Source organism: Polyodon spathula, chromosome 9 (genome assembly GCF_017654505.1).
Source record: "Polyodon spathula isolate WHYD16114869_AA chromosome 9, ASM1765450v1, whole genome shotgun sequence".
NCBI classification, from domain to species: Eukaryota; Metazoa; Chordata; class Actinopteri; order Acipenseriformes; family Polyodontidae; genus Polyodon; species Polyodon spathula.
Window position 1 is genome coordinate 715,120 of NC_054542.1, and position 15,633 is coordinate 730,752.

The 15,633-nt window shown below is 36.8% G+C and overlaps 1 protein-coding gene across 1 annotated transcript in view; it reads left to right on the forward strand.

Annotated features, from left to right (window-relative positions):
- Positions 1-4,558: 4,558 nt before the first annotated feature.
- foxo1a (forkhead box O1 a) overlaps positions 4,559-15,633 on the forward strand; it is a 50,641-nt gene continuing 39,566 nt past the window's right edge. Inside the window, exon 1 of the mRNA XM_041260267.1 lies at positions 4,559-5,436. Within this exon, the coding sequence (XP_041116201.1) occupies positions 4,867-5,436 (570 nt within the window). The 5' untranslated portion in view covers positions 4,559-4,866. The remainder of the gene's footprint in view (positions 5,437-15,633) is intronic.

The window sequence follows — 15,633 nt, forward strand, 5'->3', positions numbered from 1 at the left end:
GGCTTGACTGATAAAAGAATCTGATAAGTAATATTACTGCTATATATACACAAAATCACTGTCACACTTTGCTATCCAGGTTCCCATAAAAAAATCTTACACATTTCCACCATAAACCCTGTCGGGCCTTTTTTGTACACCCATGCTAAAATATTGCATTTGTTTTCCAATGCAGAGCAATCAGTGTTGCTATCAGTCATGTTCAGGCTCCAATGACAGCAAAAATTGGTCAGCAAACAACAGAACCTGCAAATACCCATATACAAAACCTTTCCCTGAGAGATCCATATCTGACTAGAGCAAGTGTTTCCATTCTAGCTAAACTCTACGAACCTTCACCTGGATACTTTGGAAAGTAAATAGTTTTTAAATGCATTAGGTCATTTTTTTTTTTACAGTTTATATTTAGCATTTCAAGCCCTGTTTTTCCTCACAAATTTTAGAATGTCTAATTATGTTCTCTCATTGCAGCGATTCCCCCACAACAGCACAGGAGAACTGAAGGGCAGTGGGCAACCTTCGATCCCATGACCAAGCCAATTGCCTCTTTACATCCAGAGTCTGTTGGGCCAGCCCAGCAGGTTTCCGCTTGATCCCTTGTAACCTGGTCCCAGTGAAAATAGGCAACTTGGCACAGCCAAACAATAGCGTCATTTTAACAGTAAAGTTTACTCTGATCATAAATGGCTGTCTAATTATCTTCATTTTTTTGTCAAACAAAACTACATGTACTGGACAAGAAAAGAGACACATTAGTCATAACAATGTCAATAGGGTGTACAGTAGGCCTAAGGCCACCATGGGAAGCCAGGACAGCATAGATCTGAATTGCTCTGGAGAGATACATGATCATTCCTCAGTGACATTACTCCCTCTATTTCCTTCAGGGAAGTGTGGCGTGGAAATCAACATGGTCTATTAGCCACCAATTTTATTACTGCTCCTTGTGAAACATCCTTAAGTTGAACAGTCTAGGGTATGAAAGGATTTACTGTACCCATTGAGAATGAAATTAATGTGCAAAAGGAAAATGCTGATTTTATATATTAAAGAATACATGTCAGAGATTCTTTTTGTCATTTCATATGAGGCACAGTCCATTTCCATTTACACAAATGCTGGCAATGTTCTGTCCAACTCATGGAAATCAAACCATGAGTCTCTAGTTCATATATTATTTACAGACTACAATGGGTTATATTGGTCCACCGCACCAGACATTGCCATCTATAATTATATACAGTAATTTGTCTGTTACTTAATAATCTGTTTCAATGTGAATAGACATGTTTATTTATGGCAATACCAAATTATTGTAACTCTTTTTCAGATAAAGCAAAGGTGACACATTTCAAGACTGGCTTGATTGTTACACAAGTTACTGTTTTACCACATTGAAACTCAGGAGAGCAACATCCACAAAAATGTCAGACTTCCTAACATCTTATTAGTAAGGGCAGTATACCAAACATGTTTTTACTGTCCTAATCTCAGATGATATAACGTGTTTACTTGACATGGGAAGCAGGTGGACACTACTTATAGACAGGGGAAAAAGTACACATTTGCAATATAATATTAGGCTAATTGTAGCCATAACACTGGAGTTCTTTAATCGTGAGGATGCCCTACAAAGGTGACCCTCAGAAATACTTTGAATGATAATAGGCTTCTTTGTCACTGGTGAATCGTGATACAGCATCTAAACTGCATGGCTTCCAGAGGCCTGGTTTAATAAGGTATAAAAATACACAGTCTATGAAATTAGATGGCAGAGGTGGGTTTAATAAAAGATCTGCTGTCTTTTTTTTTTTTTTTTTTTTTTTAATTGCATGCTGAATAACATAGACTTTAATTCTTGGCCCAACGCCTAGTGGGCAAAAGCAGGGGCATTCCTGGTGTATTATGCATTATGACACAGGGTCATGTGGGAGCAGATGTAACCTTTGCCTTCAAGTTGTTACATTACAGCAAAGATTATAAAACTCGTACAGAACTTTACTCAGACACATTTTTAGGCAGCGATTCAAGAATGAAAAATAAAAAAAAAAAAAAAAAACCCATGCTGTTTCATTAATAAGTTTTGCAAGTTTGTCAACCCTGTAAAGCAAACTTTTGATTCAGACTGTGACGTGATGTTTGTATGTATGATTTATTCAGTTAAAGCCTGCAATTAAACGGCTGAATATGACACCTGAGGTTTTCTTGTGATCTTTGAATTATACCCCTGTCTCTGCAGGCTAATGAAAGCTATCCGAAGATTTAATACACATTTTATTTATTTAATCTTTTTTTAAAAATGTATAGTTCATATTGTATATATATCCTATCATATTGTTCATAATTATATCATATTGTACAGGAACACACACACAGTAGGCCTGTGTTTATATTTCACTGTAATTGTATATTTGTATGTATATTTAACATGTAATGTATTTTATTTTCTTATGTTTGAAGCTATATACCCAGAGGCTGGATGACAAATTTGAAGTATCCACCATAACACTGCAAATAGGTTAATAACCCTATCTTTTCACAGCTATGTCAACAGATTGACAACTATATCAACTGAGTTCACTTGATAAGCCGGCAAGGTGTTACATTGTTCTATGGGGGCTACAGGACCATTTCTCAATGATTAAAGCCTAGACGTTCAGGGAATGTAGGAGCTCTGCAGGTAAACCTGATCTACGGGCCATGGAGTTGTCACTTTTGAGAAACATTAGTCATTTGTTCAGTCTTTGATACATAAGTGCCAGCTTTTTAGATCTGCTGTTGCCTAGCATGCCTAAATGCAACTTTATTTATTATGGAATGCATGTTAAGAATTCCATTGCCACACAGTACAACAACCAGCCATGTGAGGCAGGGAAAGCATGTTTTGATGGATTTTTTTTGCAAGCATAATAATAACAGTACAGATATAGTCACAATCACCTTTGTGGACCGCAAGTCATCAGTTTATATTTTAACCATGAAGATTGTGTAATGCAGTGGATGCTTTTGTTGTGCAGTAAAAAAATAAATAATTTTGGGCTAATGATTATATACCTATACTCTGAAGAACATGGATGATCACTACACAAAAGCAGGAGTCTAAATGTATTAATACTGTTGGCTCAGTTAAAACACTAACATAAGTTATTTTCCTAGCTAGAGTTAACCAATATGACAATACCACAAAGTAATCAGTGGCACTATACTGAGCATGAAAATTGTTACTAATAATACATGTAATAAATAATAATAAATTGTTACTAATAAACCCTTTCTTAACCACCCATCTGTTTAACGTGTAATAAATACTCAACCTCAATGCTTGGCATGACATACAGTTGACTTAAGTTTCTGGGTTGGGAATCTAAAGCAAAGCTAATGGACCTACTTCATGTCAGCTACATAAACATTATATCCGTTATATCTTAGTATTAATACCTGGGGATGTATGAAGTACCTTTAGGTTTTAGAAATAAGATTAAGAAATGTTACCAAAAACTATTTGTAAAGCACTAACATGTTATTTTAACCTTTCTCAATGATACTTCGATGGAACTATGTTGTTGCTTTAGTTACATTTTCAAGATGTATTGCCAAATGTGGTTAAGGTTTTACATACCTATTTGTAGGTTGCTACTGTACATATAAACACATTTGAAAATGTAATCTTTGACGTTTCCTGTAAAATTGAGTATATGGTACGCATTTTCCTTTCGCTCAATTGCAGTGGAGCTTGTAAATGGGGTACACCTCATCCTGCTGCAATACAGTGCAGGATAAATTAGCGTAGATTTATTTCAGGGAGCAACAGTGATATAAGGTGACGAAGCTTGGAAGGTGAGGAGGAAGGCGAGGACGTTCTGAAATATCCCGTAAAAGGAAAACAAACTGGAATGACGACAATGTCGTTTCTGTGAAGCAGAACGTACACTAGGAAGACTAACTAAGGAACCTTGTGCGGTTAATCATCAGTGCAGTCCTCATACTAACTGGGTGGGTATGAAACCCAGACCGCACCAGATTTACTACATTCCGGACAGCAGCCCAGATCATTTGACTTTCTCTAAAGCCACATCTTTTATTTGTATTATTTAAAATGGAAAGAAAAGCGAATCTGGGTCTACATCTATCTCCTTGTGTCCGTTGTTTCTTATACGTACCGTATACCTCGTGTTTTAAAAAGAAAACCTCAGCCTATCCTATATTTTTGTCTACAAAAACAAACACAACTTTTGACAGCTGTCAAAAAGCCCCCACCCCCAATTCATTTTCAACACAGTATTTCCTGCATATTGTGCAAAGTGCTGGAAACGTAGGGAGACCGCACACAATAACAACATTAGACTTACTAACTAACCCCGCATTTTCCGTGTTTTATGACTTGGTGTCTTACCAAAACAAAGTTGTTGGAAAAAAATAGGAAATTCTGGCAGCAGCAAATGCTTTGCTCTTAATGCGCGGCCTCCATTCGCTAGCGCGTGATGTCACTCGTGTGGTGGGCGGCATCAGCTGACTCCCTGGGTAGTTCCAGTAACTCCACTGCGCCAGTCTCTCACTCAGATCAACATTCAACAAGCAACAGCTAGGGGTGACAGACATGGTACGATTATGTTCATGTTAAATCTTTATTTTTGAAACAGCAAAACAACAAAAAAAAAAAAAAAAAAAAAAAAAACAAAAACACGCCGCTAACACAGCTCCAAGACACACTTTCCAGCGCTGTCAGGTTTATGTGATTTGTTTCAGCTCCGGTTTTGTGACTTTCTGACTGAGTTGAAGCTTATGAAGTGACGAAGTTTTCTTTGCCTGCGCTGTGTCCTTTCCTATGTCTATGTGAGACTCAGCGTTGATTTACTTGCTTGTATTATGGCAGAAGCTCCGCAGCAACAAGTCGTTGAGATCGACCCGGATTTCGAGCCGCTCTCCCGACCCAGGTCTTGCACCTGGCCCCTTCCCAGACCTGAATTTATTAACCCTGCCAACTCCAATACTTCTTCTCCGGCTCCTTCTGTCAAACAAGAACCGGGCACCAATGTTGATTTTATTAACAACCTCAGCTTGCTGGAAGAAAACGAAGACTTCCCCGAGCAGAAGCCGCTAGTCTTGTGCAATGATTTCCAGTGCCAGGAGAACTGCATCCACCAACAGCAACATCAGCACCCCAACCAGCAGCTCCCCCATCAACAGCAGGTAGTCCCTTGCTCTTCTGCCTTGTCGTCCCCCGCCGGCTCATCCTCTTCGGTTGCAGCCCAGAGGAAGAGCAGTTCCTCTCGCAGGAATGCCTGGGGAAATCTGTCCTACGCGGACTTGATCACCAAGGCCATCGAAAGCTCTCCGGAGAAGAGGCTCACCTTATCACAGGTCTATGATTGGATGGTCAAGAGTGTACCTTACTTCAAGGACAAAGGGGACAGCAACAGCTCTGCTGGATGGAAAGTGAGTACCATTTCAGAGTAATTGGAGAAGCACTTGCCGTATGTTTTGGTCCAACCTCCTTAGAAACTTAAAGTTCTTGATCCTACTACTAATGAAATCTGCTGGCGTTTGGAAGGGATAGAGGTACTGTATTTGACATGTTTAAATGGGAAAATAAGTTACAGTAGGTTATAATACACGTATGCTATTAAAATATTATATAACAAATATTTAGAGGATACAATGGAAAGATACTAAACATTTTCTTCATGCATATGTGAACACTGCCAGATTTCAGGTGTATATATATTATATATATATATATATATATATATATATATATATATATATATATTACGGTATACTCTCTCCCCAGATATGCTGACATCTTTATATTTCGTTCTCTCTTCCAAAATAGACTTTTAACAGAATGTGAAAGCGAATCGGAGTGGCTGTGAGGGTAGAGGCGCATTTAATAACTGGGAATCAAAATGATTAAATGCCTGTGTTGAAAACATTTAGGATTTTGGCAAATCGTGTGAGCGCTGGAATCAAGAAAAGTTTAGACGCGAAGTAGACTGGCCTTTGAATAACGCGCTACAGAAAAAGATGTATTTCTTTATTGAAATGCATACCTGTCAATATTTATTTATTTTTTTAAATAAGGGAGCTTTTGTAAACTGTAATCATGCATACAACTATTCCGCTTTATTATTTGGTAGAATGATAGACTGATACGTTGCTCCTAATTGCTTTTAAAAACGAAAAATATCAAACAGAAAAACAACCATGTGGTTCTTATTGTACTGGTTTGAGGCTGAGTTTAGTGCTGCACGTTGACCATGTCATCAAAGGTCTAGCTATGGCACCAACCGGTTAAAAAAATAAATAAATAAAAAATAAAAAAATACACAACAACGTGCTATTGCAGCATTGTTCATTACACCGCATACAGTATGTGGCGGATCAACACCACTGTCAGTAACATTTCATTGTCAACTGTCTTCTATTTTAAATTAATACTACTGTTGTGTATAAACATATTATCAACAGTCTATCCTAGAATGTAAGACAGATAGATAAGCTCAGTAATACATGCTGTACCACAGACAGTGTAGTAAAGGCGTTCAAAGTACACAGTGCATAACTTGGACATTCTCATTAGTGGTGAAATACTAATAGGATGCCACTTTTTAATGCATTCCCGGATTGTAAGGGAGACACTTGTTTTTACCTGATAGTTGCCTGTACATGGTCAACAACACAGTCATCTGAAAAAAAGAAGCACCACATACTGTAGTCTTGCAAAAAGCACTTTCTGGTAGAAAACAAAACAAAACAAAACAAACAAAAAAAAAAACCTTGCAATAAAGAGTTATTTTGTCTACTTCTCTATTATTCAGACTTTATATAATTTCCATGCAATTACTACATACTACAACATAATGCTGCGGTATCCTAATAGTGTGCAATATTAGCTTGTTAGATGAAGCACCTGGTACTATACTGTAAGGTTTAATGTCATTCTGAGTGGTTTCACAGAGGAAATGGCTATATTTATATTTAACAGTTGATTTGCAGAATGGGTATTCTTCAACTGGTATTTTACAGTACTTCATGATTTTTGCATTTTTATCGTGCCGTGCCACAGGATATGTAAATTAATTGACTGCATGCTTGGCAGATCTTTTGGTGGCTATGCAGACTGGTACAAAGCAGGAAATTTGGCATGAACTGTAGCCCTTGTAATGCGTTAGAGATGGAGAGTAGTTGGCACTGGTGACTGAATAGTACAGTAAGTAGGTGGTAAACTGCTGAAATGCAGGTTTTGATAGCTGTAAGGGAGTTTGCACTTGGCAGGTCATTTGATACTGATAGTGATTAATTTTGACAGGTAAGAAAACTGGAGCTTGGTTTGTCATTTGGTAGGTCAATAACTAGTTGGCAAGCCTCTTGCTGTTTAAGCACCAGCAGGCAAGAATGATAACCCTCTTGGGGCATAATACATTTGGGGAGTCAAAATATCAGTGTGTACGATTGACACATATAAAGGGAACACCTGTAATCGTTCATGTTGAATACTGACTGCCTTAACTTGTATCTGAAAAGTCAGAATGTCAGCTGGGTTGCATCCATGAAACTTGCCATCATTGTTTTCTTTGGATTTTGCTAGATCAGGCACACTTTTTCTGTCACATTCAACTCCAGTAACGAATCAGATTGGCTGGAAAGTCAGGTGCAGCTCAGACATTCATGAGATTGGTGTTATCAGATTATGTGTACCTGTTGATAAATCCAAAGGCAAATATATATATATATATATATATATATATATATATATATATATATATATATATATATATATATAGTACCTATAGTATAACTAATATCAAAATATACATTGTTGCTAAATCCATTAAATAAACTAAATCAAAATAGGATTCAGGTCTTTTTAGAAGTCATACAGATGATTTTGTACTCCTTTCCTTATGGTTGTATGTGTGATTGATGCACATGGTTTTGTAATTCTGGTGCATTGTCTGCAGTTCTCTGAAAATGTCTGCTGTGTTTTCAATGGGTTCACCAGTACAAGTTGTTCTGCTTTACTGCTCAGTATTAGAATGTTCTTGCACATTGTAAGTAGAATTAAGGCACAATGCAAGGATTCCACAATATTCATGTGCTTTGCATTAGATGGTTCATGTATACAACATATTTCATTTTTGCTTGTGTCTTGATTCTTTGTTTGAAAAAACTTGAAGCATTGACACCTGTTACATTTTTTGAGGCTGATCATTAAAAATGTTAGGTTCTTAGCAATTTGAAGATCTGAGTTTTTAAACCTCAGTGTTTTTCATCTTGAGTAAAAGGGGATTTTTTAGAACAAAAAACAGGTACAATAACTAAATTCTTTCATTCGCTAACACCTATCTTAGTGAAAACCCCACTTCAGCAGTAAACCTCAGAGTGAAACTGCAGTATCCGCAGAGCGATCTTTCCATGAGAAGCATGCACAGACACTGCTTTGCAATTGCAGTGCAGTGGAGAAGAATATAGCCTACATTATATGCACAGTGGATTAATGCAATGCAACTGCATTGACTACAACATAAATAAGAATATCTAGACCAGAGTTTATGTCTTATTGGAATGACATGTACTATGTGGTCTAAAGATCCCCTATTAAAACCAGTTTTGTGGTCACTTACAAAAAATGCCAAACCAGCTTGTCATGTGTTGTTTTGCAGAAATCAAAATGATTCTACACTTATGGATCTTAAATAAGACAATGCTTGAATTAAAACCATTGAAGGAGTGCACTGTGTCCTGTTAAACAGTGTCAATTGTGGGTGCCAGGTCTATTCATTTATGTACTTTCAGCTTCAGTAACACTTGAGAATGAATTGCAGATAAAGATAGCCACTCCTACAGACGCCTCTGTGTGACAAGTAATTGCACATTTTTACTCTGCATTTTTGCAGTTGTTTTGCAATTTTAATTGGTCTTTTTTAGTATGTAGCCTTTGCATTCTATGGGATAGTTGTGGTGCCAGCAGCTTTGTATAAATGTATTGGAATAAATCACTTTAAATATTTGAATGCAACCCACTGTGAACAAAGGCTTGCTGTCAAAGGGGGTCCCAAGTTAAAGACTGCATGATAGCAGGTTGCACATAAAAAGACAGTAATTTAACTTCTAAAATGTGAAATAAAGGTACATTTTATTTAAAAGCAGTTCACTTTGTAAAAAAACTTACCCTCAAACCTCTTATAGATATTACTGTATGCAAAGTAAAACTTACAAGAAACTAGGCCAGTGTTTGTCTACAGTACAGTACAGTACTTGTCTATTTCTTACAGGTTTTACCTTAGAGTTTGTAATTGACCGGTATTCTAACAACAGAGTGTCAAAAGCTTTATGGAATACAGGCATATTTTAAAATTACAATGTATTATTTTACTCCTAGACTAGCAGTTTCAATTATTGCCAAAGTAAATTTTAAAGGATTAATCTTGAGATGTGCATAATAAACCAATCCAAAACCCAACTTTTAATCAGACAGTACTTTCAGTCATACTTTGTATTTCGATAAACTAGAGCTGGCCCTATGTCAGTCAGTGCAAGATATTTACATTAAATTGGCACTACAGTTAAGCATATTAAAATGATACTGAGCTAATGCGTGTGGACACAGTGCGCCTTAGAGAAAGCATCATTAACGTTTCAGACGTGACCCACTGTTATTTATAGTAACAGCAAAAGCCAACTATGAAAGCATATGGTTGTTTTGACTTATATAGTGCAGTAAATCCCTAAAGGCCCTGTACAACAGTATAGTCTAGGTGTGGTGACTAAGCTTTATTTTTATGTACATTTAACTTATGCTTTTATTAATAAGGTAAATGGCTGATTTTATTGTGTTATAGTTTTTTAAATAGTATTAAGGACAACCTTATACTGCCTTTTTTATTTGTATTTTTTATTTTGTATTTGTTTTTTAACAGAACCCCAACTAGAATGTCATTGCCAGTTTACGCTTACTAGTTTTTGTTTGTCTGTGTGTGAAAAAGGAGCGGTAAATATACATGTAACACCAAATCTAGGGAGTCAGTATGCACCATTATTCAGTATTTGTCATTTGAATTTTATACATTTCTTTTAGTATTACTAGTGAGAAGACTCCTACTAATGCACGACAGGTAAGACATTTATACTGTACAAGTGTGTACAGTCAGTGACATGTTAGAGAAATATAAGTACTGCTGTAGTTTTCCCATTTCATCTTGCAAAGCAAGGGTCTGTCACCTTGTTCACTTGACCTGTGCTAATTCTCCCTTAGTTTGTTGTGTGGTTATCTCAACTGGGTATTCATTACAAAATAACCATCACATTGTCACATGCAAGACACCACCTAGAGGAAAACCAGGTAAGAAAAGACTGAAGTACAGGAAAGCACACTCTCTTCATGGGTCTGGTGAACTCATTACGAGAATGTGGGGAGATTCTGTATTTTAGTCACACAGGATGACACATCTTCCTTTGTAATGCAATGAAGAGGACTGGCTGCACTTGTTTTTTGGGGGTTATGCCTTTTTTTTGTACTGTACTGTAGGTGGGGCACTTATAAAAGTTTACCGTGGTGATATTTCAGTTTACCACACTTTCCCCATGCTATTAGGATTTCAGTACTGTGTTTAGCATGGTTACCCACATTTATTTTTACCATACAGTACTTCTCTGTAAATGTACCTTGCTGGTCTGTGCTTTACCATTCCTTTGCAAGGATTTTACTATGCTGCCCCATGTGGGGCATAATACATAAGCTTTTTAAAATGTTATGTTATATGTAAGTGGCGTCTGATTAGTCTTCTTCTTCATAGCAAAACCCACACAGTACAATTGATAGTATTTTTTATACTATCTGCTAGGGGGAGTTTGTTTTCTTAGAAGTACTTCCACGTGCTCAGGTTAATGCACTTATGACCTGGAAGACCCGATAAACATTAGGCAATGTTTTCCCGCATTGCGTCATTAGCTGTTTTAGGCCAAGGTGTTTTGGTACAGCATGTTGTTTTTTCCAGGTTCCAGTATTTTTTTGTGTGTTTTATTGTGCATTCGACTTTCTGAGGTCAATAAGTATAAAATAAAATACTATGGTGTATTTCTATCTACTACCTCCGTATTCTAAAGGTTATACGGTTTCCATTTTAAAAGTTCACTCTGATACAGTATAACCATGTGAAGTCCTAGCAAAGTGAACATTTTTTAACCAGAAGCCTTAAAAAGACCAAGGACTGAATGGCTCAGGTCAGAATTGAAGGGAAGCCCCCTCATATTCTACAAGCATGACTGACTGTAGCCACTGTGCCATAGTCCCATTCCCAAATGTACAAATAAAGAACAGACAGACACCCACAGTCTAAAGTTTAAGTCTAAACCATTGGAAACTGCACATTTGCAATGGTGAATATTCAAGTCTAGATGTTTTTTTTAATTCAATCTAAGTATTTATTAATTAAACATAAGTATTTAAGGGTCTGGGTCAATTTAATCAATCCCTAGCACACTATGCCGAGGCTTGATTAATCAATACTTTTGGTAATGAAGTTTACTTGATTATGCCACTAGTTGTGAATACTAATTCAGTGACACATTGTAAACTGTTTATCTAGTGTATACTGCATCCTGCTACCACAGATAAAACGGAGTGGAACGTGTATTTATAGTACCTTTCATCCACTTAGGATCGCAAAGCACTTTAAAACACATTGAGACATCACTGAACAAGACAGGCATTTGGCCCCTGCACACACCACCCCCACTTTTTTGTGTTCATATCCAAGGGCTGAGAACTTTTCAATTCACTTGTTGTCTGGTCTCTTGAATACAGTAGGTCCTGTACGACAGTTACTTATCTGTGCATGAAGATCAGATAAAGACTACCAGCTGGGAAAAGCCACTTCTGACTTTTATTAGAGCAGTTTACAGCAGTGGGGAATCCCACTGGATTTCATAAACCACATTCAGTATTGTTACTGTAAAGGAAATACAATCCATCTGTAATTTATCATGGTGGTTATGTTGATTAAATCGACCCAGGGTATTGAATTTGATGGAACTGGTATTTGCTCAAAGCAACAGTGGGAAAGTATAGTACTTTGCACATTTCAAACAAAAGGGTTCTATAGATCCATTGTAATAGCCATTGATATAGAATGGGTAGTGTACTGTATGATTTTTAGACAATATTCCCATTGTGGATACTATAAAACAATGGAACCTGCCCTAACAGGGACCCTGATCACGAGTTTTGTGCTGGACTGTAACCTAATCCATTGGTATCTTGTTTGTTTTGGCAAAATCACTCTTTTATTAGTGGTGTTAAAAACTAAAGCTAGTGCCCACCCAGTGGAATTACTCAGGTCATTTATTACCAGGCTTACTAACTTGCACTTTCTCAACCCCAAAGATTCACAAAAAATTCAGATGCCAAAGTGAGGTGGTTTTAGAAATGACTTCCAGGACTACTGTTTCTGCCCCCTTAGAGTTATAAATATGAAATCTGTACAAAATTATAGAAAATGAAAGTAATTATTTTTCAAAGTGGATGTGCAGCATAAAACACACATACCTGTACAAGGAAATTAAACTGGTTAGAAATTAGATATTTATGAAAATGTTATTTGTATATCACAGTGTAGAAATCTGTTGGGAGGGATGGTGAAATGATTGTTTACCATCAAAGCTCTCTCTTGAATGTTTCTTTTGTGACTAATGGAACTGTTACAGTCCAAATTCCAGTCATCATTTCTCTATCCTACTCTGAGCTGCTGGGAAACTTACAATGTACAGGGAGTTTGAAAATATGAGTCAAATTAGTTTGCTCCTGATCAGGATTGAAAACAAAGTCGAGTGATTTGCCTGTGATTACTATAAAAAAAAAAAAAAATCATGTCATGACCTACTGGCTTAATGTAGTATTCATTCTCAATCCACACCACCTTTTCAGTTTGAAACCCCTAGTGTACATTGTGTAACTATGTAATTTTATAACAAAGAAAAACATGCAGTGACCTGAAAATATTTACTTATTACGTGTGTTCTCTTAAAGCGTTTTTTGTTCTGTATGATATGCTCGAAATGTAAAGTGCCACAGTACAGTAGTGCTGGTGAATCATCTTCCCTGTGTTCAGCATAACAGATTTAGGAGTGTACTGTACATGTGGTTGAGGAATTACTATTGTCTAATGAGAGTCTATTCACATAGGAGTCAGTGCTATTTCAATAAAACATGTTTTAATGTTCCATTCACACCAGGGCAAGGCATAGCTATCCAACAGAACAGTGGTCTTCACATAAAAACCAGTGTGAAGCCACACTGGACTTTTTCATGTATTAACACACTTATTTGTGCTGCTCTATAGAATTCTATTATAGTTCTCTTTGAAATTGATTTGACCCCCTGACCCAAATCCATGCCTCTGATAAGACAGTGTGGGTTGTAATGAGGAACGCTGTGTGATCTGTTCTCAGCAAAGTTATTAAAGCTCTTCAGGAGATTAATATTTGTTAAAGAAACAAAGAAAACCCTTTGTGCATTCCAGTTGCGACTGGAGTTTGAACTCTTCAACTGGCAAAAGCTAAAGCCAAGACAGAGTGAATTAGTGTATTGCTGGTGTAGTGATGCAGGACACCAGTTGAGATTCTCGCTGTTTGATGAGGACCAGCTGCTGCAGTTATTAATTAAACAATCTCCAGGACTTCTTGTTGCCGCTAGTATTTTTAAATATTCATAATCTCTAATTTAGTTTATAACCAGAAAACTGTAATGAAACCCTTTATAAAATATTTTACCTGGTACCTCACTAACATGCAATGAAAAAAGAAAGAAAACACTGCTGTTCAACGGAATGTGTTTTAGTTGTATTCTAAAGGTCAGTTATCAATGTATACAGTATATGACCTTTGATTGTTACTTCTTGAGAACACAAACAAGGTCATTTTTGCCCAATGACTGTTTGACAAATATTTAACAGCATGCATGCTGTAATATGTACTGCCTTTTTAAAAATGTATTAGTAATCATATACAATTGCAATACACACAAATACAGTTTAACTTAAAAATATATATGCTGTTTGACTTACAGAAAAATCCTTTAGACGAATACAGTGTATATTTGTACTTTACATTTAATGTATAATGTCTGGGTTTGTGTAACTTTTACAAGTTTACAAATAGTAAAAGATTATTTGAAACAGACAACATTTATTGGGACCAAAATGCTTAAAGGTAAAGCTACAGTATCTAGTCACATACAGTTACATACTTCGGCAACATGCCAGTTATCAGACAAGCAGGGTTTGCGTGTGTGTGTTTGTAATCACATAGCAAAAACCAGCATGGCAGTAACCCCAGCTCAGTCTCTATAGGTTTGAATCAACAGGTGGCTAAGATTTCTGGTTGCTTAACTGTAGTGCCAGCTGCTGGATATATGCCAGGCAGCACAGTATCCACCAGACAACTGGACTGTATTACTTTTTTCTTAATAATGCCTGTATTTGTGCTGAATTGATATCTGATATGGAAAGTGAGCTCGCTAGCTACAGTAATTGGGCATTTAATTAGAATTATTTGTATTCAGTTAATGATACCAGTAGCGGCAGACTAAACAGTGCCCTAAATCTTAAGTAGGCCTTCTTTCACTGTGTTCTAATTCAATTTAGTGATGTAAAGGGGATCATTAAATCACCACCAAAGGAGTGGTGGTGGTGGTGGTGGTGGTGGGGGGCTCATGGAGTTTGCCAGCAGGTCAAAAAACAAATCATGAGTAATGGGGATATATTTGATGACTTGAGCATGTCTCTGTAGAACTTTTACATTGCATTGGGAAGCAGTGTAATGGATTAGTTCTGGTCTTACCGCAAGTACAGTACTGTAGCTGTGGCGTTAAAGAGAACCCCTTCAGTCAGTCTCTAGGACATACATGCAAGAGAATTGTGTGTGCTTGAGCACTGAAGTGTTTACACAGCGCTGGAATGCTGCTGTATGTACTGTGGACGCTCACCAGAGTGAAGAATGCACTGCACTTGTAAAATGCTAAAATGTACAAATGAAACACATGTTGCTCTTTTGTTTGGTGTGCATTTTGCAACTATTCTGTAATGTTCACTTTGCTTAGGTTTAGTGAGATTTGTTTCTGGATTTTGAGCTTCGATAGGCTGATTGGCTTGTTCTTATTCCCAACATTTCTTATTTCTTCCCAACAGCTGGGAATACTGCACTGTATCCATGGCAACAGGGGGATATTTAGTGGAGGTGCACATGTGCTTGGTATATATATATATACACTTCAATAGTTAAAAGTTTGCGATCTGATAAATCTTGGTAATTGTTTTTTAGGTATTTTGTAATATACATACTATAAGCTGTAGGTGTCTGTACATATTTCAGACTAACATTTTACTCAGTTGATGTAGCTCATGCTGATTAACTTTTTCTTGGTGCTGATTCTGTAATTTTGTATTCACACTGATGGCAGGGGTGTACTGTACAGTAGGTTACTGCTTATGTTCTTATTCCAGACTTGTTTGTCACTTTCGTGTCACTATTTCCACACACACACTTAGAAAAAACATGACGCTTATTTTTTTTTTCAAAATCACTGGATGTTGGTATTGCAACTGATTAAGCTTTTGGTGCAGAAAGGTAATATGT